This window comes from Coturnix japonica, chromosome 2, assembly GCF_001577835.2.
Source record: "Coturnix japonica isolate 7356 chromosome 2, Coturnix japonica 2.1, whole genome shotgun sequence".
Lineage (NCBI taxonomy): Eukaryota > Metazoa > Chordata > Aves > Galliformes > Phasianidae > Coturnix > Coturnix japonica.
Window position 1 is genome coordinate 28,255,570 of NC_029517.1, and position 24,201 is coordinate 28,279,770.

General features: G+C 41.0%; 1 protein-coding gene across 6 annotated transcripts in view; it reads right to left on the bottom strand.

Moving 5' to 3' along the window:
* RAPGEF5 (Rap guanine nucleotide exchange factor 5) overlaps positions 1-24,201 on the bottom strand; it is a 142,728-nt gene that overhangs the window by 69,639 nt on the left and 48,888 nt on the right. For 4 of the 6 annotated variants that reach the window (XM_015853736.1, XM_015853739.2, XM_015853738.2 and 1 more), the window contains exons 8-9: positions 15,529-15,605; positions 10,981-11,106 (exon numbers count right to left, since the gene is read on the bottom strand). In XM_015853736.1, the coding sequence (XP_015709222.1) occupies positions 10,981-11,106; positions 15,529-15,605 (203 nt within the window). The remainder of the gene's footprint in view (positions 1-10,980; positions 11,107-15,528; positions 15,606-24,201) is intronic. The other 2 variants (XM_015853742.2, XM_015853741.2) reach the window with 1 other exon arrangement.

Genomic DNA, 24,201 nt, shown 5'->3' on the forward strand with positions numbered 1-24,201 from the left:
TAAGTAAAATGCAAATTTTTATTTGATCTGGTTAAGATGTTTCTGTGCAGCACAAGCTAAGCCTCTAATTATCTGTATCTCTATATTATCTCAATTGTTATTTAAATATAAGCAAATTCATAACGATCCATTTGGATGGACAACATCCATGTACTAAAAAGGGGTAAAGTAAAAGAAGCCAAGATGCTGAACGTCAAGCTGCTAGGGCCTGAAAATGAAAATGTTTCCCTGTCCTGAGCGTGCCAGGAAAGTGAGAGCTCCCATTACATTTGGCAGCAATTTCCCATGATGAAGCAGCTCTCTGTAGCTTTCATTTTTATAAAAGCCCCAGTCAATCTAAAGTTAGCTCCTTGTCCTTTACAATGCAATACAGGTGAAGTTCATTAAACATATTGTCTAAGGTAGCAAAGGGAAGTTTTGCTATAGCAAGCACTTAGCGTGCACTAGAAGCAGAAAGGGAAAAAAACAAAAAACAAACAACAAACATAAAAAGGATTGGAACAAATTATTTGCTATAAAAGCAAAAGTGATACGGGCATTTTGATATTACTTGTTGTGCTGCATTAGCAAAATGGCCAATATGAAGACTTCATACCATGGGAAGAATTATTAGGATTTTAACCAACAGGATTTTTTTAAGCTGGCTGGGCACCCAGCTATTCGACGCAGATCTTCTCCATGCACGAGAGCATTGGAACACAGGAAACCTCAGCTTTAACGAATTAGAAGGAAAACTGCAAACACCTAAGAGATCACAGTTAATTTTCACAGTATCATGGTAAGGCAGGTCTTACAGCTCATTGGCATATCGGACTGCTAAACCCTCATCTCTTCTTACTGCAGGTAAGGCATTCTTTTCTACCATTCTACTATAATTGAATGACTAAACTGGTTTGTTTTTTTCCCACTCTTACGAGATCCTCACAACATCAGACACTGTGCATCAGACACATTAAAAACTAATAGTGTTTTAGAACAACGGATATATGTACATTTTACTGCATAGCCTTTGTCTAGTGCAAATATTTACTATTTTCATTTCACTGCAATTAAAACAGCAGATGTCAAATGATGAACAGGAAAGTACTAGCCAGTAAGTATTCTAAGAGTATTACAATAGCAGCAGACAGGGAAAAAAATGAAGACAAACTGTACTCTTCTTCCCCGCACAGCAGAAATGTAACTTTCGTAACAGGGAAAAGATAGCCGTATCAGTATGAATACATCAGTATGCCTGTAACATCTGAGGGTGGGAGTGGGAACAGAGGAGTTCCTGGAAGCATGCAGCCACCCAGCACAAGAACAGAGCATTTCCCTCCTGCAGATGGCTATGGATCCCGCACAACTTAGCACAGATGCCCACTGCTCTGCTGTACAATTGGAGCATTCTGTGCCAGCATAGCTTCCTGCAGGGAAACATCCAAAATGAAATTTAAAAGGTTGACTTTTAGAGGTGTCCTGCAAATTAACGCTGTCCCTGTAAAAAATAATAACAAAGATCACTTTTAAGGCTGCACCTGATCTGGGGCTCCCTGCCTAACGCTCAGGCTTCAGCACTAGCCCTGCACTTTGGGGAGCCAGCTACAGCCTGCACATCTCACTCTCTCCATCAGTGGGCACCAGATGGAGTGCAGGGAAGGTGACGCTCACAGCCCCCTCATACCTGAGGGAGGTGCACAGAAGTTTATACAGCGTTCAGACACAATCCCTGAGATCCAGATTCTGCTCTGAGCACTGAAAAAGACGTTCAGATTTTTCAGAAACTGCTAGAGGAACAATTGGTACCGTCTGAAGAGATGTAAAGGAGAGGGGTGTTGGCACAGATGGATCGTCAGCAGAAAGCAGCTTCTTTGTGTTACCAACTGAGGCTGTGTGCAAATGGCTGGTTATTTCTCCAACATGAAAAAAGGTTCCATAAGTACATCATGTAGGAGATCAGCTTTGCTTTCGACAGGTTTTTTGCAATCTACTTTACAAATAAGCATGAACACACACTGGCACTTATCTCTACAGAAGAGAGAACTGGGGTATCACGAGTACCCTGAGCTCCTTGGTGGAGAAAGCCTGCCGTATCCTTAATGAAACCTTAGGAAAGGCCCCAGATGTGAGATGCAATCAACTGGGTCTCCAGTGGGGCATTGCTCGCATTGCTCAGACTCCTCTGGAAAACCTTCTGACGGCAGCAATAAAGGAGGCAGAACAGTCCTCACCTCACTCAGCCCTGCTGGATCTCTACCTCTGTGGGGAATGGCAGTAAAGGACTTACCGCAAAGGGAGTTTCAGTTAGAAGCTACATATTTCTTTTACAGAGGTTCATCAAATCCAGGAAGCAAAAAAATATTTTAAAAAGAATCAATATAGCATAATTATTATTATCTCACTATAGGAACCATGTATGGGCTGACTATTTAGACAGACTGAATCAATGTGTTGATTCAGTTTGCACATGGGAAGACAGAGTCAGCATAGGCTTCAGCTGTGTGCCAGTCACACAAGGAAATCCAGGCCTGAATGTGGATGTTCTTTAGCTCCAAACCTAAACAAGAAAGCTTTGCATGTGACAATTGAAATCCTGACCCTTTCACTCCAGCCAGCTCTGAGTTGCTTTCCCTTCACCATAACCACATCAATTCTATTAGCTTGCTAAATATGGCTAAAAAGCATATTTTGCAAGCACCTCACTTAACTGTTGTAGTGTATCTACAGGTATATTTTTAATGTTTTATTTATAAAACAAAAAAATTTATTTTTAATGTCTTTCCCCTTACCAAACAGGGCAGCATTATCCCCTGTTCAGGGCTTACTCCAATACAGAGCTGAAATCCAACTTGGATTTCCTTCCAGCAAACCGCTCAAGGAAATTCCACACACTATTCGTGATCTTCCTGAGTTAGGTCACTATTATTTTCCAAGGCACCAAATGCGGCCTTTTCCTTCAACCAGCACCACCTGCTGCTCCCACACATCAGAGCATCCCCTGCTCCACCGAGTGACAAAAAAAAAGCTGGGAACAACTTGCCACATGCTATCAGAAAGCATATTTGAGGACAGCCAGGAGGTTATTGCTAATTTCATCTTTCATGTTTCCACGTGAAACATCTAATTAAAATTTTTCACCCAGTTGTTAAGATGAAAATAATGCATATGCACTTAAGAAGTTATTTTCACATGCTGTGAATTAGAATATAGAAGGTGCTGCACACAGCAGTCAGAACGCTAATCGAGGAAGGAAAGGGGAATACCTGCTTTGATTTAGAGGAGGACAGTCAGCAAAAATCCCCTAATCACCTGGGTTTTCATTCCTTTGCTCTTTGAGCTGCCACGTGCAACCAAGAAAAATGAATGCAAGTGGTGTATTAACTGCTACCAAATCAGCATTCTCCACAGGTGGCTGTGTGCCAAGCACATCTTGCAAAATGCCACCACCTTATGAGGCTACAGCACGACAGAAGCATTAGACCCCAAGGGCTATACCGAAAAATACCTATTAACATCAGCAGGAGCTGAATTAAGCTTTAAAATGCAGACAGGCACTGTGAGTGACAGAATGGCCCTAGCAGAAATGCAAGGTCACGTTGTCTTTCTTTTCTTGCTGTGGCAGAGGCTTCAACAATGTAGGCAATGCCATATACTTTACAGCTGCCCTTTTTCCAAAAGGCACTCGCTGCAAATTGACTGACTCTGGCAGAGTGGAGGCATCTGAATAAAAGGGAAAGGCAGACTGTTCACACCCACCACACTCCAGGTGATCTTGCCTGCAGGAGCAAATGCTGACAAATGCTGGTGGCATTTATTCCAGTGAGGACCTGTCACAGGCCACCAGATGTCAGCAGAAATGTAGGTTGCCCCAGCAGCTGGGAAGGGTTGTGATGTCAGCACAGCAGTACCTGCAATCAAAGGAGATTCCAGCTGGTGCAGAGAGTATCCTGTCACAGGAACCACACTGTCTACTGCAAGGGCAGCTCTTATCACAGAATGTGCTCGAAACAGGAGCAAACTGACTCGTACAGACATTGTCAGTTTGCAGGAAACATGGTTATCTGTTTAATACGTGTCTCCTGCATTACCGGCCCAAATCTACACTTCAATGAAGCTGCAAGTTCTTCTTAAATATATTTGTGAGAATATGAGGGAAAAAAGAAAAAAGAATAACAAAAGTGGGAGAGGGGAGTAAAGGTGATTAGAAGCCCTGAGCCCTTCTAAACGACTGTGATCTATGGGCATGCTACCAAATCTCAGACACCCTCCAGAGAGGACAGTGTGGTATACTACCATCATCTTCTAGCTTGGCAACATCTTTCCAGATACCTTCACTGTTTAATCTCAGCCAAGTTCACACTGTGAGCCAAAGCCAGATGTCCTTTATTGGTTTCTTTTCCAATAGAAAAGAACATAAAGCAAGAATGACTCAAACGCTCTCCATCGCTGATAGGTGAAGGTCAAATTATGTAAGTTGCTCCAAAAGTAATCACTACTATTTATTTCCACAGAAACTACAACATATGCAAAAAGCACAATAACGCCATTTGATTGAGCAAATTCTTGTGAATTATATTAATTATGCAGATGGAGAAAACTTCAGAGCAATTTGTAAAAAGAAGTTTTGGTGCCCCTAACTAAAGGCCTCAAACCTGTATAGAACTGGAAGTATCTGAGCTCTACATTATGAAGAGGTAGCATGCTGTCACTGTGAGGGTCTGCTCTGTCACCATATGTCACTTCCACCACATACCCACATCCTTGTACCATGTAGAAAACTGACCCAAATGAAAAACAGCCCCACCAAAAGGGTGTACTTGTTTTATTTTTCAGCTGTATTATCCCATCTGCTCACAAAGCAGCACCAGACAGGGCTGGGAACAAGGTGCAGGAACGGGACTGGCTCAAAGTTTAGTTGCTTCTGTCCTGCTGGGTTGCCCAAACCATCTCTCAAGGATCCCAAAGCAATGTATCAATACTCATTAACTACCAGAGGTTTTACAGCACTCCTCCAAGGTCCTACTGCTCAGAAGCCCATTTTATACCTGAGTAAACAAAGACATAGCAAAGTGATGGGACTTGGAGAAGGTTACATATTAAATAACCAGTGGGGTCAAAAATAAAATCCAGGCTTTGGGACTCCCAGCATTCACTTTTAGCCTGTTGCCAGACTTGCCCTAAACTGTTATCACTTGCCCTTTTTACCCCCCTCCACTCCATTAGCTAAGCTATTGTCACATGCAGGAATGAGTCACTGCCCCACACCAAAGAAAGCCCATCAGGCAAAATGTGCGTGAGGAATTTCCTTCTATACAAAGTTGTATAATGTTAGAGCATAAATCAAAGAGTAGCAAATTGGGCTTTCTTTTCTTTTAAACACTAGGCCAAGCATCTGGAGGAAAGAAAGTATTATGGGAATATATAACTTGACTCAAAGGAAAAGAGCAAGTTTTGCAGTATCCTGCACATGCTTCTATACTGCGGTCACAGCACGTGTTGTGAGCACAGGCATGACTCGCCTCAATTGTATTTTTACAGGAATAAAGACTTTACCATCTCGCTGCCATTTTGCACAGCTGGTAATAGAGCATTCTTCTCCAAACCTTGGGTCACATTACAAAGATTCAACAAAAAAGAATAGTAAGCCCACTTAAAAAAATTGTTAAAAGGAAAAAAGCATTTTCCTTTACTCTAAGTGTTTCAAGAGGTTTAAACAGCTTTTCCTAGCTGCCAAACAATTCCAGCTCTACAGCTGAGCTGGAGACCATTTCCTTATCTCTGTTCAACTTCTTCCATTTCAAAAAGATGCCTGTGCCTGTACCTCACTGAAAAAATCCGAGGACCTGCAGAAACCTTTTCTTCTCAAAAGATAAAGAGGTTGGCTTACCCAGAGCAGCTGATCACCTAGGGCTATGTATTCATTTCAGTACATGAAAGATCAACTTTCAGAATCATGACACTGTCCCGAACACGACAGAACTAATCCCAGCCCCTGTTGCTCCTCATTCAGACCAGAAACTTGAACTTCAGGTTACCTCTGCAGCACACATGCACCTACATCTTAATCACTTATGTTTTAATCAACACAGAGTGATAAACTGACAAACTCGCTGATAGGCTCATTTTTTCTTGGCTTGTAGTTGAAAACTATAGAGTCAAAATTGCAATCATCTTACTCTGGTGTAGTTGCCTGGCTAATACTGCAGGCCCTAATAGACAAAGAGAAACAGCTTAATTTTTTCTGCTCCAATGACCTCAGTCACCTGTACCATCTCATGGCAATCCAAGCCACAAAAGTTCCCATGAATGCTGTCTGTGCTACTGCTGTTATGTGTTTGATCAGCAGTTATGCTGCAGATACAAAGCAGACTCTGATATAATAGGAGGGAGCTAAAAGCAGTACATCTGCTCTTCAAGACAACCAGTAGATCCATCCCAGCAAGAGCAGAGAAAAGAAATGAGCTTTTTAAGAAGAGTAGCACATATCTCAGACTGGACATCATTTGTTTGAAACAATATTTTTCCATCAGCACCCCAATTACTGACAAACTAAGCAATACATCAGTGTGAGGCTGTTTATCAGGGTGACAAATACCACAGCTTTGGGCATGTCCTGACACTTGTTCCTTGTCTGTGTGTGTACAAGTGTCCGCTCCATTAGAAAGGTGCACCCTAAAATAGCATTGATGTCTCAGGGTAGGAATTTCCTCAAGAAATTCTTCAGTTGTGAGTAATCTATTCAAACCCAGGCTCTAAATTGTTAATCTTCTTTTGTAAGCCTTTTCACAGCCTCAGCCTGACCACTGCCCTGCTTCAATGTGCAAACCATCCGTCTCCTTAATGAGAACACTGATTACAAAAGTTAGTAGCCAGTAAATTAAGAAAACTGTTCTTAAATATCTCTTGTCCTTCAGAGAGAGTGCCTGCCCTGCTATGATATAGCTCTTTCATCTTGAATTAGCTAAATCACAGCATCAGGGCTTTCAAGCTCCAGATATGTTCATGCTTTTAAACAGTATGTAACTCTTATTAATACACACGTTAATCTGTAAAGGGATTACAAGGTGGATTTGGGAAACATTTCCCTACTGATGCGCTGAAGTGTTGAAATAGCCCCAGACTAGAATATCATTTATGCAGCTGAATAAATGAATTTGCATTCTTCAGTCGGTCCCCACGTATCAGAAGATCTTAAATTTCCTTTGAATATTAGTGGTAATTTGCAGAAAACTTTTTCAGTCCATCTGATTATGAAAACACAGCATAAAATAAGAGAATGTTTTCCCCCCATCAGTGAGACAAAAAAGATATATGAGTTCTTATACAATTTTTTTAAAGCAGTGGCTTTATAAACATGTGGGATTTTCTTAATAGGTGACTAAAATAGTAACTGCAAATACTGCACGAACAGCATCAAGTCTCTCATACAGACATTATTTAACGCTTACTAGACATGCCAAAGAAATACTGTGTAGTGCAAATATGCCTCAACGTATCTCAAGTTTATGTTTGAGCATAAAGAGCAATGGCAAATTATTTCAAATAGCTTTATGTACAGAGCTTGTTTTCTATAATTGATGCAAAGCAAACTTTTCAAAGACTCTCTTTATAGCCGAATATTTCAATTCCGATTTTTCATTTGTTTTCTGTCAAAGCAACTGTTTTAAAGGACTGAAATACTTAAATAACATAAAAATACAAACACTCCATTTTACATTTCCCTGGGCTTATGAGCACAACTTGCTTGCAATGATAATTTTTAATCCAGCCCACATTTGAAGATAAAACAATTTCTGTGCACCTTAGATAACCATTTTCTTTTATTTAAATTGCCAGTATGTTTTTACCTTGTAGGAATGAGACAGCCTAGATAAGAAGCCAATCTGTCTATTTAGAAGCTTATTTACTACCATTTACTCATTAGCAAAACTGAAGTTTAGGAAGTCTAACACATATGGCAGGTTCAGTGCCTTAATTAAGAACTTTATTGTAACACATTTACAAGTGAGAATGGGAAAAAAACACTATAATTCAGTTTTGTTTCTTTTTCCCTCGACAAGTCTGTAAGCATTATTACTGTTGGAGCACTTTGCAAACAGTACAGTCACCAGAGAGGAGTTTGGCACTGTGCTGCAAAACTGCCTTAAATTCCAATATAACTGTCTAACCTGTTCACAGTAAGCTTGAGGTGCCAGAAACAAATGAGGAGGTCACATACGATGCAGCTTGTAAACAAAACTTTCTAAATTAGAGGATTTTTTTATAACACTTTTTTAAGCAAAGCAAAAATCTGGGAAAAAAAAAGGATAGCAGCCAGGAAATCTTAAACCGAAGAAGTATAGGCTTTCTGACTTGGGTGTTTCAAGGATGAATTAAAAATATATGCATGTATAAAATCAGCATATATAGCCCAATTTCATGCCCTTCAGACCACATCCAAACTCAAGGAAGCCATTCTTTTTGACACCTAAGTTCCTCCAGTGAACCACCCAGCTGACACGTATTTCCTCTCTCCCAGACCATCTGCTTTTTCTCAGGAAAAAAATAATAATTCTACTTCACTTCTTTCTGAACCAGCAACTCAAACTAATCCACATTTTGCTTGCCTGTTGTAGGCCATAGACCACAGTTCCCAAATTTTATGTCTTGAAGAAAACAGACGATATTTTATCTGCTCCCAGACTTCTGCAATAAAGGAAGACCAGACTCTTTTGACACACTTGTTCCATATAAGACAAGAAGACCTGTCCTCAGAGTTAGGCGAGGCTGGTCATTAGACCAGGGTATCCTACCCTACAGACAAGATATCCACAACACTCAGAGTGCTAGAGATAGAGACAAGTGAAATTTCCCTAAGCAGCTCCACATCTCATCTGCGAGGTGTGATGAGAATGCTACACATCACTCCCTAAGAACACCATATCCCAAACCGAATATGTTCTTCCTCTAACATTTCAGCAGAACACAAGGGACTGGGCACTCAGCTGATGCCAATGCCATCAATTCTGCAGCAGCAGGATGGAGGGAAGGCTGAAATCCCATATACAGGCAACGCTCACTGCACAGCCTGCCCTGCAATACCCTGTCACAGTGCTCCTCAGAGAGGAGCAGCAACAGCTGCAGGCAGGAGAAGGCTGCCCAGAGCTGACTCCTGCCAACACACACACCAGAGCAGTCTCAGATGAGAAGGGAGGAAGGGAGGGAGAGGAAGGGATGGAGCCTCACATCTTCCTGAACGTCTATGACCCGAGCTCTCACTGCCCCCACCTTGCGAAGCATAGGTTTTTGTTTGTCTTTTTTTTTTTTTCTACTGATAGCAAAGTACTTGAGTAAGCTGAATTGAGAAGCCTGTGGCACACCTTGCCCATTTTCAGCTGTACCTTCTTGGTGCCCATGCTCAAATAAAGCACTGAGCTTAGCAAATAACCCACACAAGAAATAAAGTGAGCAGGAGGAATGACCTGTGTTTTGTCCATAAAGGATCTCTAACAACTTTCATATTTCCTGGCACCTCCTAGGTCTAATGACACACAGTTGTTCAAGAACAGTAACTGCTGCATTATACCACTCAGTCAGCTTGATTGCACTCCTGCTAAACTGGAGCTATTTGCCCCCTAAATAGTAGCAATTGCAAAGCATCATACTTTTCAAATGAGAAGAAAAGCTGAGCACTTCTTTCCTTTCCATTTATAGAGCTGTGCTATAATCTGCATAGCTGCAGAACTGCAGCTGGCATACTCTGCAGTGACTGGAGCAAGCAGCAAAAACACCACTGAATTTCTGGAGTACCAGTCCACCTCTCTTCTCTACCACAGAGCCTGCGATCTTGCTTCAAAATCCCAAAACACAATTAGAAATCTTTCCTGGATTAAAACCTTCTTTACTAAAGCTTCTAACCTTTTTAATTGCACTTTGCTGATATGATTTGTATATACATGGATATTCTGCCAGCTGTCCGCAGCTAGTGGATCAGTGAGGAACAATTCAGTCTCAGGGATCTGAGCCTGGCTAAGTACTCTTCTCCTTTGTGCACACCTACTGATACAACCACATTTTTAACTACACAAGATTAGAACTTCTATGCTGCTGAACAGAATGGTGTGAAGCTCTGAACTAAGATTTGATTCTTCTCTTTTCTTTTATGCAGTCTTACTACAGTAGGAAGGAGCTCGCAGATGAGATGAAAGTAATTATTTTCTAAAGCATACGTCTTTCTTCTGCTGTCCAGTGAGTAGAAAATGGAAGAAATTACATATATATTACAGCAAGATACATGAGGACAAGGTAGGATTTTTGTTGTTTCTTGAAGTTATTTGCCCAGGATTGTTTAGCTGAATATGAAATCAGAATATAAATCTTTACCAGGAGAATAAAATTAGGATACATTGTGCTATAAGCAGAGCAGTCATATTTTACTCCATTTTCCAATCCAGTTATTAGCATCTGAATAAATGCTTTCAGAAGCATTACATAGAATAGTACCTTCTTCAGTGTGACTCTTGGTAGGATGCACATATTTTTACGAAACTTCTGAATTCCCTACTCTTTTTAATTCACACTGAAAAGTACCACTCAATACTTCCTTCCAAAGCAGCAAAGTAATTTTCTTTAAGACAATTGAAACTGAGTACTTTAAGTACTTGTATACCTTATCCATTATGTCAGTACATCCACAAAAAATCTCTAAAAAAAAATAAAAAGACAGACATCTCATATTCACTAGCAGAGATTTGATGGAAAGCATCCTGAAATTACCAGCTATTTCATCACACATATGATATTTATAATCATAACAAACTTAGAGACAACATAACAATTTAAATGTGTAGATTATTATTGAATCCAGTGCAGTTCAGAGAAATGCATATGACAGAAGAGAACTGCTGTAGTTCCATGACTAATGCATGTCCTCACCATCAAGCTTTACTATCTCAGCTTCCTAACATAAATCTCCCTCCCTACCAGAAACAAACAAGAAAACCCAAACAAGAAATGTCTTACTTGTTCAGTCTTCTCTGGTTGTTTTCTATCCGTCTGCAAAAACTGACAGTTTTCTCGTGCCAGCTTCTGGACCAGCTCAATTCTTCCAATGTCATCTCTCTCCTGAAGCTTGCACAAAACCCCTGCCTTAAGGGTGGGAGAAAGAGCAAACAGATACTTAAATCCACAGTCCCAGGACATGGCACTGCCACAAGATTTCAACCTTAAAAGAAACGCATCTGTTTGATCATATTTACTGAACTCTGTGCCGCCTGCTGAGCACAGACTAACAGCTGCTGCCAGGGAAACTACTCAAGAAGAGCTGGGGCACATCTGAGTCTCCAAATGTATCTACTCCAGAGGAACAAGGCAGGGCTAACTAAATCAAGTGCTACAATGTGTGTGACTGATATGCTGTGTTTTGTTTGTTCCTGTCAGCCTGTTTCCTGTTACATCAGAGAACAAGAGCAAGAGGTTAAAAACTCATGGGAAAGTTAGCCAGGAACGGCCCTGGAAAAAGAAGGAAGAGCAACAAAGTCACTCCTAAAAATAACATGCTGCAACTCCCAGCTCTGCCTCCAACAATGTGCCATGCATTCAAGCTGCAGCAGTTAACATGTGCAACATCTATTTATTATCCGTGTAACAAATTACATAGTTCAATTCTGTTTAGGGGGAAAAAAAAAAATAAATCAGGTTTTCTTTCTAAAAAACACTATACAGCATTTTATTTTTTCTATTCTCTAATATTCTGCTGGTTAGTCAAGCTATGCTGATAGCCTATCACCATAAAACCCAGCACTGGTTGTTTCACAGAAATACTGTATATATAAAGACAGATTCATGCTTACATACAGGTACAACAGAGCCATCCCTCAAAGTTGGCTGACAAGGGCTTAACTGCTCACAGCAGAGCTGATGGCTGACACAGCTTTTGCATCAAGAGCTGCATGGCTTTATTTGCCCAGATGTTTCCTGGTGGAAGAACACATGCCTTGGGAGTGCTGGGCACGTGACATGGCTACATTACTGCTATATGACTTCAGAAGCAGCCTCCAAATAAACCTTTTTCCTCCACTCTTTTCTTTCTACTGCTCACCCTGAGTTTTACTGAATCAGTATTTGCTCAAAAGCCCATAAAACATCTTGCAAGTCAAAGCCAAAGCTCTAGGATGCTCCACCAACATGCAGTGCCACACAGGCTTTGGTCCAATGGCCTTTCGAAAACTTCCCATGACAGCCAAAGGCAGGAAAGTGGCCATCCAAGCTACTGATCCTACAGTCCACTGTTTTCTCCAAGGAAGAGGGAAACGTTGAGTAAGGTTTCAACAGCTGGAGCAGGTAACAGTTTCACTGCTTTGATGCTGATGGAACATAAAGGCTCCCCTCCTAATTCCAAAGAGCCATGCCCACTGAATTATTTGAAATAGAAACATTACATGCCTTTTTTTGTACTCTATAGTAGACATTTTAAATAGTCAGATGATTTGTTCGCTAAAATTCACATTTTTGTCCAGTAATATGCATGGGTAGTTCGGGCCGTTATCACAGACTTGGCTGAGGTCAGACAACAGCACTACAGAGATCTCTGATTTTGTGAGGACATCAGCTAAAGCCAAACCTCTTTATTTCATGGCTTAGGGATGCTTCAAGCAGAGTGTAGCATCTGTATGCTGTAATCCCTGTAGGCTAAGGACAATGCAAAGTGTTACAGCCAGTCAAAGCTTTGGGTCCATGAAGATTTATAGACTCTAGATCTGGGCTATAACTACTGGAGAGGCACTTTTCACACCTTCCACCCAGACAAGTCAGGCCACGATCTATGAGAAGCAGAGATGGTTTCAAGTCCCTGCACATCAAACGTCAGATGGACAACAAGCAGAAATGCCCTGTTCACTCTGCTGAACAAATATGTATTGATTCCCAGTGTATGAAGCAAAGCCCAAAGGTTAAAAACCCTTATTTTAAGCTGAGAAAGGGGAAGGAACATTGTGGAGAATGGCAACTTTCTGAACACGTGGTCCTTGCTTTTCTTTATATGTTCAGATAGAAGGTACTGTTGCCTTCCATATGGATGAGCACCCCAGCAAAAAATAAACTCCATGCCACAGACACTGCCTGTATTAAAATAAGAAATTTTTTTAGAGAATTGTATCTTCTGAGTCCAACTCCCGGGATTCGAGCCTCTGTGTAGCAGAGCAGCACTTCTACCACTTGTGCCACAGGGGATTCAGACCTGGGCCTCCGGTGTTGCAACGCGGCATTCCTACCACTGCACCACCGGGGCACATGATCATCTACTTTAACATGTTCCTCCTCCACCAGTGTTCCAGAAGATGTCTGTGTCAAGCAGAGCAGTGTTTAGAGCAGGCACCACACCTTTAACCTTTGCTAACAGAAGAGATTTGTTTTGTTTGAACTGTACAAATATGTTCTTTGCATCTGCTGAAAACATAATTATTGCAAGTTTCTCTTTTGATCAGCCCAAAAACTAAATACCGATATGCCACTGCCTCAACAGATCATTTACTTTGCTCCAGTCACTTGCATAGTCTCACTAAAGTGAAAAGAACATTCACACCCTTCACCCAAACTGTATCCGATGTTTGCAGAACACTGTTTTTATGGGACTCACAAACAAATTAGAACAACAGCTGCTTCGATAATGCCACTATTCTACTCACAGTTGAGTCCTTCAACACTTCTCTTAACTGCTCAGTTAATAATTAATTGTAAATGTGCTTCAAATTCTTTCAAACTTCAGAAGCTGATCTGCAGCTGTATTCTGTATGAGAGCTGAATAAATCAGTATTAACAATTCTTTTTCATTATCATCTGCCCATGTAATCCTACTAGCTTACTAGCAGTCTACTTATAAGCTTTGAGCAACCAGTGTAGTCTTTCCTTTTATATCTCTTATATAAATGTAAACGAGCATTTCCCAAAAATAGCAACTACATGGCCTGCTCCAAAAGCAATACCCCCATTTCATTATGTTGGCCAACAGCTTCAGAAGCAGATGTTGGTGGTATGGCAGTAGATGCTGAACATTCCTAACAGTATTCTGTTACACATCATTGCTGCATGACAGATAGCAGCAGAGGGGTATTCTGACAGAATGGCATTTGACATGGAAGTGTGGAATAAAGGGCACCCACTGACATTCACTGATGCTTGCTGAATGTTTACGGAGATGAAACAGTGGATGTGAGCACAGTGAGGTAGTGGGTGGTACATTTCAGCAGTGGCAACAGTGGTCACCTCCACTGGTACAGATTTTTACTAGTGCGGCATGCAGGCTCTTGTTTATCACTGGTGAAAATGTACAGCTAATGGTGATGACTGCTGAAAAATCACGTTCTGTAGCACTATCAAAGATTATCATTATGCTCTTTGTATCTGTTTTAATTTCCACGGAAATATATAGGAGGCACTACTTTGACAACATCTGTACAACAATCAAGCAGAACAGAGTTTATCTGGAAATAACTAAGAATAGAAAAGAGCAGGTCATTTCAGAACACCTCGATCAATATTACTAAGTATTACTAAGTATTATTATGTGAAGAGTGTGGTAAATACCCAGTTACAAGCCGACACAGGAGGCACATACACATGGTCTCCATTCTGCCTGTGATGTCTGCCATGACCCAGGCCACCTACAGAAGCTTTCTGAAGACTCTACTCTCTAGAAGGGTTCAGGTATTGCTAACATGTCTGCATAGAACAAGGTTGCTCACAGACATCATTGCAAATCCCATCTCTCACATACTGCTTTTCAGCTGGCAAAACGTTAGGAGAGAAATCAGAGACAAGAGCTACAATTTGCATTCATCAGGGGAAATAAATGATGACAACTGGTGGGAAGCAAAAGATTTTCAAGGAGAACAGAAGAAACAAACAAAGAAAAAACAGTCAAGACTGGGAGAAACCAATTTTAAATCAAAAACAGTAATCAGCACCAATACAACGAGCAATATAATTATGCACAGTTCGAATGTGTGAACTTAATAATTGAATGAGCTGAAGATTAATCAAAAAAGATTCACAGAATCAACAGGGAAAAGAAATCCCACAATAAATTACTGGAGAATGTAGATTTATTTCTTCTGAGTAATATCTAGAAATATGTGTTGGTTGTAAATTGGGGCAGTTAAGGAAGGAAAGAAAGCGGTTGCTGCTTACACTCAAGTGACTCTTAAGTATCTTCATTTCATTGTATGTCTACTTACAGTGATTAAAATTCAATCAAAATGTCATATGCTCTTGCCTTTTAAAACACAACTCATTTTATTTTCACATCTGGTATGTGCTATGTGTATCATCCAGAAAGAGCAGAGAGATCTCAAAAATGCTGTCTGATTTCAAAATCATGGGATTAATTCTCAGAGTGACCATCAATCTTATTCTAAATAGCCACATAAGACAATATCCAGCAGACTTCTATGTCTCCCTGCTCAGATCATTGAGGGAAATTCAATTTCCAGTGTGAAAGAGCTACCAAAAGCAGATCCTTCAGCTTGCAGACCTGAAAATGTTTCTAGGATGCCATTAATCTTACACATTTACCTGAGCATCAGAGGCACTCTTGAGTTCTTCCAGCCCTCTTATTTCTTGACTGCTGTTTTCTTCATTCTGATGAATTGCTAAAATAAGAAAGAGAACATGTTGGAAGCAGGCATGTTCAAATCAGAAGCAGCACCAAAGCAGCACATGTCCATTCTAGATCAAACAGGATGGACATTAAACCAACATAGTTCCAAGTTTAGCTTTCTAACCAAGTCACTGAGTAGTTTTGGAAAAAACTTCTGTATGGGCTTTTTTTATCTATGCAGTAAAATGCAGTACTGAATAGTTATATTTCTGCTACTGAGTTATTCCTGATAAAGCAGTGGAATTTAAGGGAACTCCCATATTTTCTATATATTATAACACGACCCAGTGACTCACAAAGAATGAAAAACATAAATCCCTTTATTTTAATTTTATTGCAGAAGGTCAACACGGACTAAACAAAATAAGCAGATTTATCCTTCATCTCAGCCTTGGAAAATTCTTTGAAAGCAAAGTGATCTTAATCTCAATAACTACCACTATTACTCATGGAAGTCACCTCCTCCATCCTAAATATCTGAACCAGTCATCAGTCTGCACCTGAGCTGCCACCGCTTGTTGGAAAGCAAGCATCACCAATCTTGCTTTGCCTTAAAATTACGTTTGTAAAGTGAAGCAGCCTGTGATCTGACCACTGAACAAATCAGTGTGCAGGCAGCAGGAGAAGGCTTGGCAGGCAGCAGTTGAAGCCTCATCAGTCACCCTCACCCAAGCTTTCCTTAGCCTGACCCTTCAGACACAGCCAGGTTAACACAGTCAAGCTGATGCACGGAGACATGAGATCTGGCAGGCTAAGTCTGCTGCAGGCCTGAGGCACAGTCAGTCCAAGCCTCAGGCAGCATCCAGCAGCTTAAAAACAAAGTAACTTTAGACTGTTCTTGAACTCCAACTAAAGGATATGGATTTATTTTCTTCTTTTACTACTGGCTTTCTGCCATCATTGCTATGCTAAATAGGGTATGATGCTTCTTTCTCCCCACTTCACACAGTTACATTATAAAAAAAAAATAAAATTAATATAGAGGTAATTACAAAAGGAAGAAAAGTCATTTTATCAACACAATTTATTCTGTTCTTCTTCCAGCAATTTAAAAACAAACAAATAAATAAATAAATAACAGAAAACAACCAACAACAACAATCAGAAGTCTGGTAAAAATCTTCACTTGGTTTGCTGACATCATTTGACTCTCTACAGCTACCTGAAGGGAAGCTGTGATCAGGTAGGGGGGGTCAGCCTCTTCTCCCACGTAACTAGCAATAAGACCAGAGGGAATGGCCTCAGGTTGTGCCAGGGGAAATTCAGGTTGAATGTTAGGAAATATTTCTTCTCCAAGAGAGTGATTAGGCACTGGGGCACTGGAACAGGCTGCCCAGGGAGGTGGTGGAATGACCATCCCTGGAGGCATTCAATAAATATTTACTGTTGTACTGTTGCAAATTGCTCAAGTCTGTATTAGCAGATATAGAGCATTTCCTCAACTCTCACTTTCCTGGTTTCTCCTAGGATCAATTTGATCTAGTCACAAATGACCAAAACATCTCTTCAGATGTTGGCTAATCATGGTATTTCCAGGGACCAGCACAAAGTAAATCCATAGGTCCAGGCAGCTTCACCTAGGCATGCTGCAACCAGTTGTGATGAGGAAATGACAAGCAGCCCACAGTCAATTCCTTGTCCCCAATACAGGTGTTCCCATGCCCAGCACCAGTTGGCCAACTATAGAGGAAGGCACACACCATTGCTGCTTAGGCTGGCAGAACAATGAGAGGACAGCAGAGGAATTATTAACAACAGCAGTCACAGAAAGCTCAGGGAACTGCATCTTTCAGCAGGCACAGGGGAGGAGGGTGCACACCCCCAGCCTGCACAGCACTAATATCCTTGAAAGTTGAACAATTTGAGTGTGAGAAATTTTAAAGCTGATGAGAAAATGGCCTTGGTTAGGACATACGCTAAACAAACCCATTGGTTTTTGCTGTTGTTTGTTTGTTTTTTTGTTCTTAAGTATTTTTTTCAGCAATTTCACAGCTCAGCTTTTAAAAAGCTGAAAAAGTTGATAATCCAAACCCAGCTCTCCTTGGCTGCAGTGTTGTTTAGACTGTGTAAGGAATGTAGGAAAGAACCAATAAATATTTTCTTATAGGAAAAAAAAAGGAAAGTCCCAGACCTCACACTGATGTGCTCCTGACCCTCTTGGGAGGGAGGGAGCATTCAGCCTCTTTTTCATGAAGTTTCCATGACAAACTCAGTTGTTGCATCCTCTCTGTCTCTTGTCCAAATACATCAGGACCAGCCATGGTTTGAGCCCTTCAGCTACATTCAGGGGGTAATACTTATGGAATTACACAATCAATACATTTTTTCCACCACAAGGATACAGCTCCTTGAAGGCTGAAGTGGCCACACTGGTGAATAAAAATCCTTAACTCTATTTTGATGGTCCCCATGCAAAAAAAGGTTACTACATATTTTGTCTATAAAACAAAGAAAAAAATAAAACAACATAAATCTCTTAAATATTCCTATCTAGCTCAGAAATGTGTGTTCACATGGGTCATCAGATGCAGCAAGAAACAAACTGCTGCATTTCCTCACCCAGTGTTATCTCACAGACAGCCCCTCAATTCCCACCCAGGAAACCAATTTATGGCAGTGGCTTTAGTACTGCCCAAAAAGGCTCTTGCGCATGCAATACACATTCAGCCATAAAATGTAAGAATCCAAGGATAATTTTCCACTTACGGACAGCTGGCCTTATATTTTTGAATAAAAAGGCTTGACGTTGCAAATTCAGCCATAGGAAAAGTGACAGGAAGGCTAGGGTGGGATGGGAAAGCATTTCCCAGGCAAGTGTTGATTCTGGGACAGTTCCCTAAAACTGTAGCATTTACACACAAAGAAGTCATGAATTTTGGAGCTGGGCCAACCACTGCCTTCTCTGCCAGCATAAACCCTGCTTCTACCCTTGCCACACAAGTACTCCAGCTCATCTGACAAAGCAGCAGCTCCAGAGAAAGGCAAAAGCAGTTTACCCTGATCTGTCATTATCTACTTAATGTTACATTTGGATTCAGCCTTGAAGCCACAGAGGAAAAAAAAAGCACACAAATGTGCAATGGCCAGTTCCCTTTTCTACCTACAGCACTTATACTCCTTTGGTCAATAAAAGAGGTCACCGGGAATGAAATAAAAAGATATTAAATGAGCATTAGCTTGTTAACATGCAGTTCAAATGTGTCCATTTGCAAACTATCCTAGGGAGTTTGGGATGTTGATTTTTTATGATCACTTAAGGATCACAAAGGACCACTATCTGATCCGAGTCCCTTGTGTCCATATGGACCGTAGCTGAGCTCTATCTAGAGGATTCTTCCATAAAACTAACATTGGAATTGAAAGTACTTGTAGAAGGAAGCTTTGTCCTTTAGCAATTTGACTTCAGCTCATTAAACCAACAGAAAAAAATGGCAAAGTAGTAAATCATGCTGTACTAGCTGTATCAGCAAGATCAGTCATTACAAAGGGGTTAGAAGGGAGAGAGAGCATAACCATGGCTGATGCAGGAGCCAAGCACAACCTTCAAGTCAACAGTACTGACTGCTGCTCTTCCCGCTAACTCAGCCTCACTTGAAAGTTCTAAGTAGGTTTAAGACACAGGAAGAGATTTGTCTCCCTCAACAGCACTACAGAACACCAAAGGGCTCTTCACAGCTGGACCCAGTGTGCAGCACTGAGGTCCTCCTAGCATGCAGGGGAAGCACCCCACCTGGCTCTGAGGTTGCATAGCACTCTGCTCCTAATCAGGCTGCTCTTCACAGCCCCAGACCTGAAGGTAAATTGTGTTTGACTTTTAAAAGTCATATCTTACAATTTACGCTATTGCATTTTTCACATTTTGAGCCATTCACATAGCAGCATCTTTCACCTAAGTGAAATTGGAAAGGACAATTTAAAAAAAAAGAAAAAAAGAAAAATCCACCCATAAAGCAACTCCTGGAACCCAAAGCATTCCAATCTTCCCAGAGGCTTTGCTCTATTGTGCAGCAGTCCAGCATTCTTCCTCTGCTATAAATGAAGTTTCTTCTTTCTGCCCTTTCTGGCTGCCAAGATAACCTCCCTGAGACAAACCCCTGCGCTATCGCATGAGCTCTGCAGCCAGCCCGCCTGAACAATAACACCAGCAGAGGTGTGAACTTCCTCCCTTTGGCTCCACAGGGTGTGAACTCCAAAAGCTAATTATTTAAATGATTCAGTGGGGACCCACCATCCCCACCAACCATTTTGCTGCAGGACAGAGCAGCACGGCAGACACAGATATCTGTCCTCCACCCGTGGCCACTCCAAAACCAGCTCAGCTCCACACAAGGCAGTCTGTCCTTCCAGCTGTAATGCATTTGGGGTTTGTTCAGCTGGTGATGGATTGCTGTAAGTCTGGCTGTGTCTTGGTTGAGAACGGAGAACCCTGGCATCAAGCAGCAGAGGGGACAAGGCATGTAAGATCACTGTGAAGCCCAGCCATGACACCAGGACTGCCTGTCTTCTGGGAGCTCATAAACACCGCCTTTGGCAGATACACTGCTTACATCGCACTGCCCTAGGCTGCCCTCTAGACTGAGCCCACTGAGCACTATGAGCCCCCAGGCACAGCCTGGCAACACCTGCCAGCTAGGACAGAGATGTACCCACAGTGGTGTGGAGGCAGCTCTGCCTCTGCAAAAAGCTTGGTCACCCCTTAGACTATACCTTTCATACTTCAGCAGTGCACCTTCATTTCAGTAAGAACACCCATTTATTACTTACTGTTGTTCTTTAACCTGCTAATATCCTCCAACATCAAACTACTTCACATAGTAGGATTTCAGTCCTACTATGTGATTAAACTTTTCATGTGTATTTGTAAGATAGATATACGTATATGCATATATGTACATGAATATATAAATACATACAGATGGACCAGATGATCTTAGAGTTTTTTTCCAGCCTTAATAATTCTGTACACACTCATCATTCATACCTATAATTTCTTCTAGCTAATAAGGCACCAACATGCCCTCAGTAGAAGGAATGTTGTTTATTTGACGAGCCAGCAGATTTTCACTATCCCATCCCTGTTGAATAGTTATAGGCTGTTTTTCTGTTCCTATTCGCTGCTGAAAAGACCTTGGGAATCTCCAAGAAAATTCCCTGGAGGAAGCATTCAGTGTTCTGAACTGCCAACAGTCTGCACCACTTGATTTATCATCTGCTCCTGGGAAGTCCACAACTTCCAGCATTCTTCTTATAACCCAAATTTTTTAGAAGCATGTTTCTCTTTTCCCCCCTAAGGAAGCTTTCCAGAAGTAGGAAAAAAAAAAAAAAAAGTGTTTTTTTCTAAAGAGAATGTAATTCTAAGCCCATTTCATGGTTTTTGAAAACTTTCTCATTCGAACAACTGAGCTTGTTGTTCTTCATGGAGGGGGTAGAGAGGGCTCCGGAGAGGTTCGTTACTATGGCAGCTCTGAGCTGTATGACAATGTTATAATGTTTGCTGATGCTTATTAATTTATCAGGGTGGAAAATAAAAAAAAATAAAATGAACGGCTTGTATTGATTCCACTGGGGAAAATAAAATCCACATCCTCTAGCTTATATAAGGCACCAGTGCTGAGTGGTGGAAAGAAGCTGAGCCACAAGTAAACGCTTCACAAACCCCAGGCTTGGGGGTCCATGTTAAGGCAGACCAGGCCTTCACACAGACATATTGCTGTATTTTCTGAGTCTTATTTCTAGACAGAAACAAGAAAAACAACAAGCGGTGAACAACTCTGAAATCACCAAAGGCTACATACATAGCACAGCGATAATCCCAGAAATAAAACCCTCCAACTGAGAACTGGTTCCTTATTTACCATGAAACTGTTATCGTTTGATAGAAATTACTGAAAAGAGAAAGCTTTTTAAGCTCATCCTTAACATGATTCCTTTTATTAGCAATACAAAATTTGCCTTTGAGCTTTCTCATTCCTTCCCACTATGTCTGCATATATATATGCAAATTATTGTGCAGATTTCCCTTCTCTGAGTACATCACATATCTCTGAAACAGTTGGCAGGCCCTTGGGGGGTGTTGCCCAGACAGCTGTGCAATCAGCTGAGTAAATCAGCTAATTAAAGAAACAAAGAGAATGCAAAAATTATTAAAGAGACGCCAGTTTACAACGTTGTTCAGCACCTCTGTATCTAAAAAAGCACAGCAAGCATAGGACGGAATAAAGGCGCTCGTAAATTTGGGAACAAACTACTGCCAAAATGACAATGATGCCAGTTTCACTCAAACATTAACCTGGGATTCATGGTTTTTATTCTCATTTATTCTTTGTAGTTTAAATTAACTTAGTATAAATTAATTCAGCATTTTGTTTTAAATGGATAAAAACACAAAAAGTGATGTCGGTTCCACAGCCGATTTCAGTATGTAAAAAATGGTCATTAACTTCTCCTTGACCTTAGGTGTAGAACTAATATTGAATTTGCACAGAGGGTCCTCGTTATGCTTGTCTATCTTCCATCCAGAAGAAATAAGTTTCCCAAGGGTCTTAGTGCTACAAGCCATTCCTCGGATCTCAAATAGGAAACAGGGCTCCTTAAAATTATGCAAAAGACATTTCCTCTCATTGCAGAATTTATCAAAAGGAACAGATAACAGAAAGGGTAGGAATCTGAAATCTAAACAGAGCAAAGCCAGGCTGTTAAGAAAGGGGGCTGACATGTAGATTTGGTCTGTCTGATCCACACATCATTAAAGCACCGTTCCTTTTCACTGCATCTCAACAACCACAGGAAGGGCAAACCTCATTCTGAATGAGACTCAGGACCACCTACGTTACATAGCCATTGTAAATTAAAGAATGAGTAAAACAACCAATATTTCCCAATTTTCCAATTTCTGGCTCAGAGCCAGAAGCCTTGGCTGCTGTTCTTTCCAAATTCTAGTACAATGTTTCTGCTAGAAAATTCTGTTTATTTTAACTGTCCCTTTCATCTGGTTTTGAAGGTCCATACATCCATACATACATTTTCACACAAAATGGCGCTTCATCGCAAGAATGGGATTTGTAATCTCTGGCTAAACAAGAGGGGTGCTTCCTACCAGATAGCCTGGCCAGGGGAGGTTTGGTTTTCATTGCCAGACACACCATGATACATACAAAGGAGAAGTTACATTTTACACATGCTTTGTGAATAAATGAGCTCATATAATCTTCTCTTTTTTTAATTAAGGTGAAAAGAAGCGCAGAATGAGTAGCAAATAATATAGGATTACTATAGAAATAGACAAAAGTGATATCCTTCATAGAAACAGCAGTTCAAGGGAAACCATTCAATGGCTGAATGCAGAAAGCTTTACATTTTACCCAGTGCGTTTAAACATCTACTCTCATCAGCATATTTAAATGAAAATAATAATAATCAAGCAGTAATGAATGGATAGCTTGAAACAAGGTGCTAAAAAAGGCAGAGGAGATCCTAACACGTGGTGAGCACACATGGGGAGAAGCTGGGGACAAGTTGTTCAGATGGGGAGGAGCAGGCATGCAAAAGGGACAGTGGCAGAGTAGGCTGGCGCAAAGTGAAACACCGCTCTCTGCTCCATGGAAATATCCTACGTGCATGGTCACGAAAGGAACAGGAAACAAAGAGGACTCTGAACAAATACATTCTGCGTGCTCTACAAATGCCTCTCCCAATGGACTGGAAACAAAGCATTCACCTAGGGACTGCATTTTCACACAGTTCTTGTCTTTTTGACCTTACTGCGCAATCCCTTTCTGCGTACTTGCAAAACATCTGTCATCTATGCAGCTACTTTGCATTGCACATTTTACATGCAAGCACCTTATAAATCATGCAGAAATAACAACACAAATTCTGAAACATCTACAAAAGAACTGACCATCTTGCCAAATCACAGGGTGGCACAATCCAGGTGGTCACTGAGCCAGCCACAACACAGCAGAGCATGATAGAGTGTGTCCTGGCTGTGCAGCACTAAGAGCAGCTTTCCTCAGTGCCAGAGGCAGCCTGAGCCCACCTTCTCGGTATGCCTGAGCTCAGAGGACAGTGAGAGAAACCTATAGGATGTATTGGGCTATAAGAGTAAGCATTCCCTTCAATAAATAATGAAACTTTCAGAAAGGATCATTTAAAGAAACCAAACAAATTACCTCCCTTCGTTTAAGGCATCCTATCCCTAAAATACAATGTAGTTTTTGAAATACTGGTGTTTTCAGGCACAACTTTTTTGCTTTTTAATCCCATTTAAATGGGAAAAGTAAAGATAAAGTTGTTGCGACCAATCTAAAGCGCGACTCTCCTGCACCTTAGAGTGGACACTACTCCAGGATGACTTATCAACACCTGCATAAGATCTCCATCTTTTTCCACACATTTTGCTAAGTCTGACCCTTCCTTTCACAACAAGAGTGCTTGGAGGAAATGCTGTAATGAAATACAGTATTACATAAATGAACCCACTGCAAAGAAACACAAAGGGATGTAAAAGAGTAGTGCACTTGCTGATATCAGTGTTGCAACTTTTTCCCACCTTTCAAACTCAATTTTTCCACAGGGGAAAATGCACA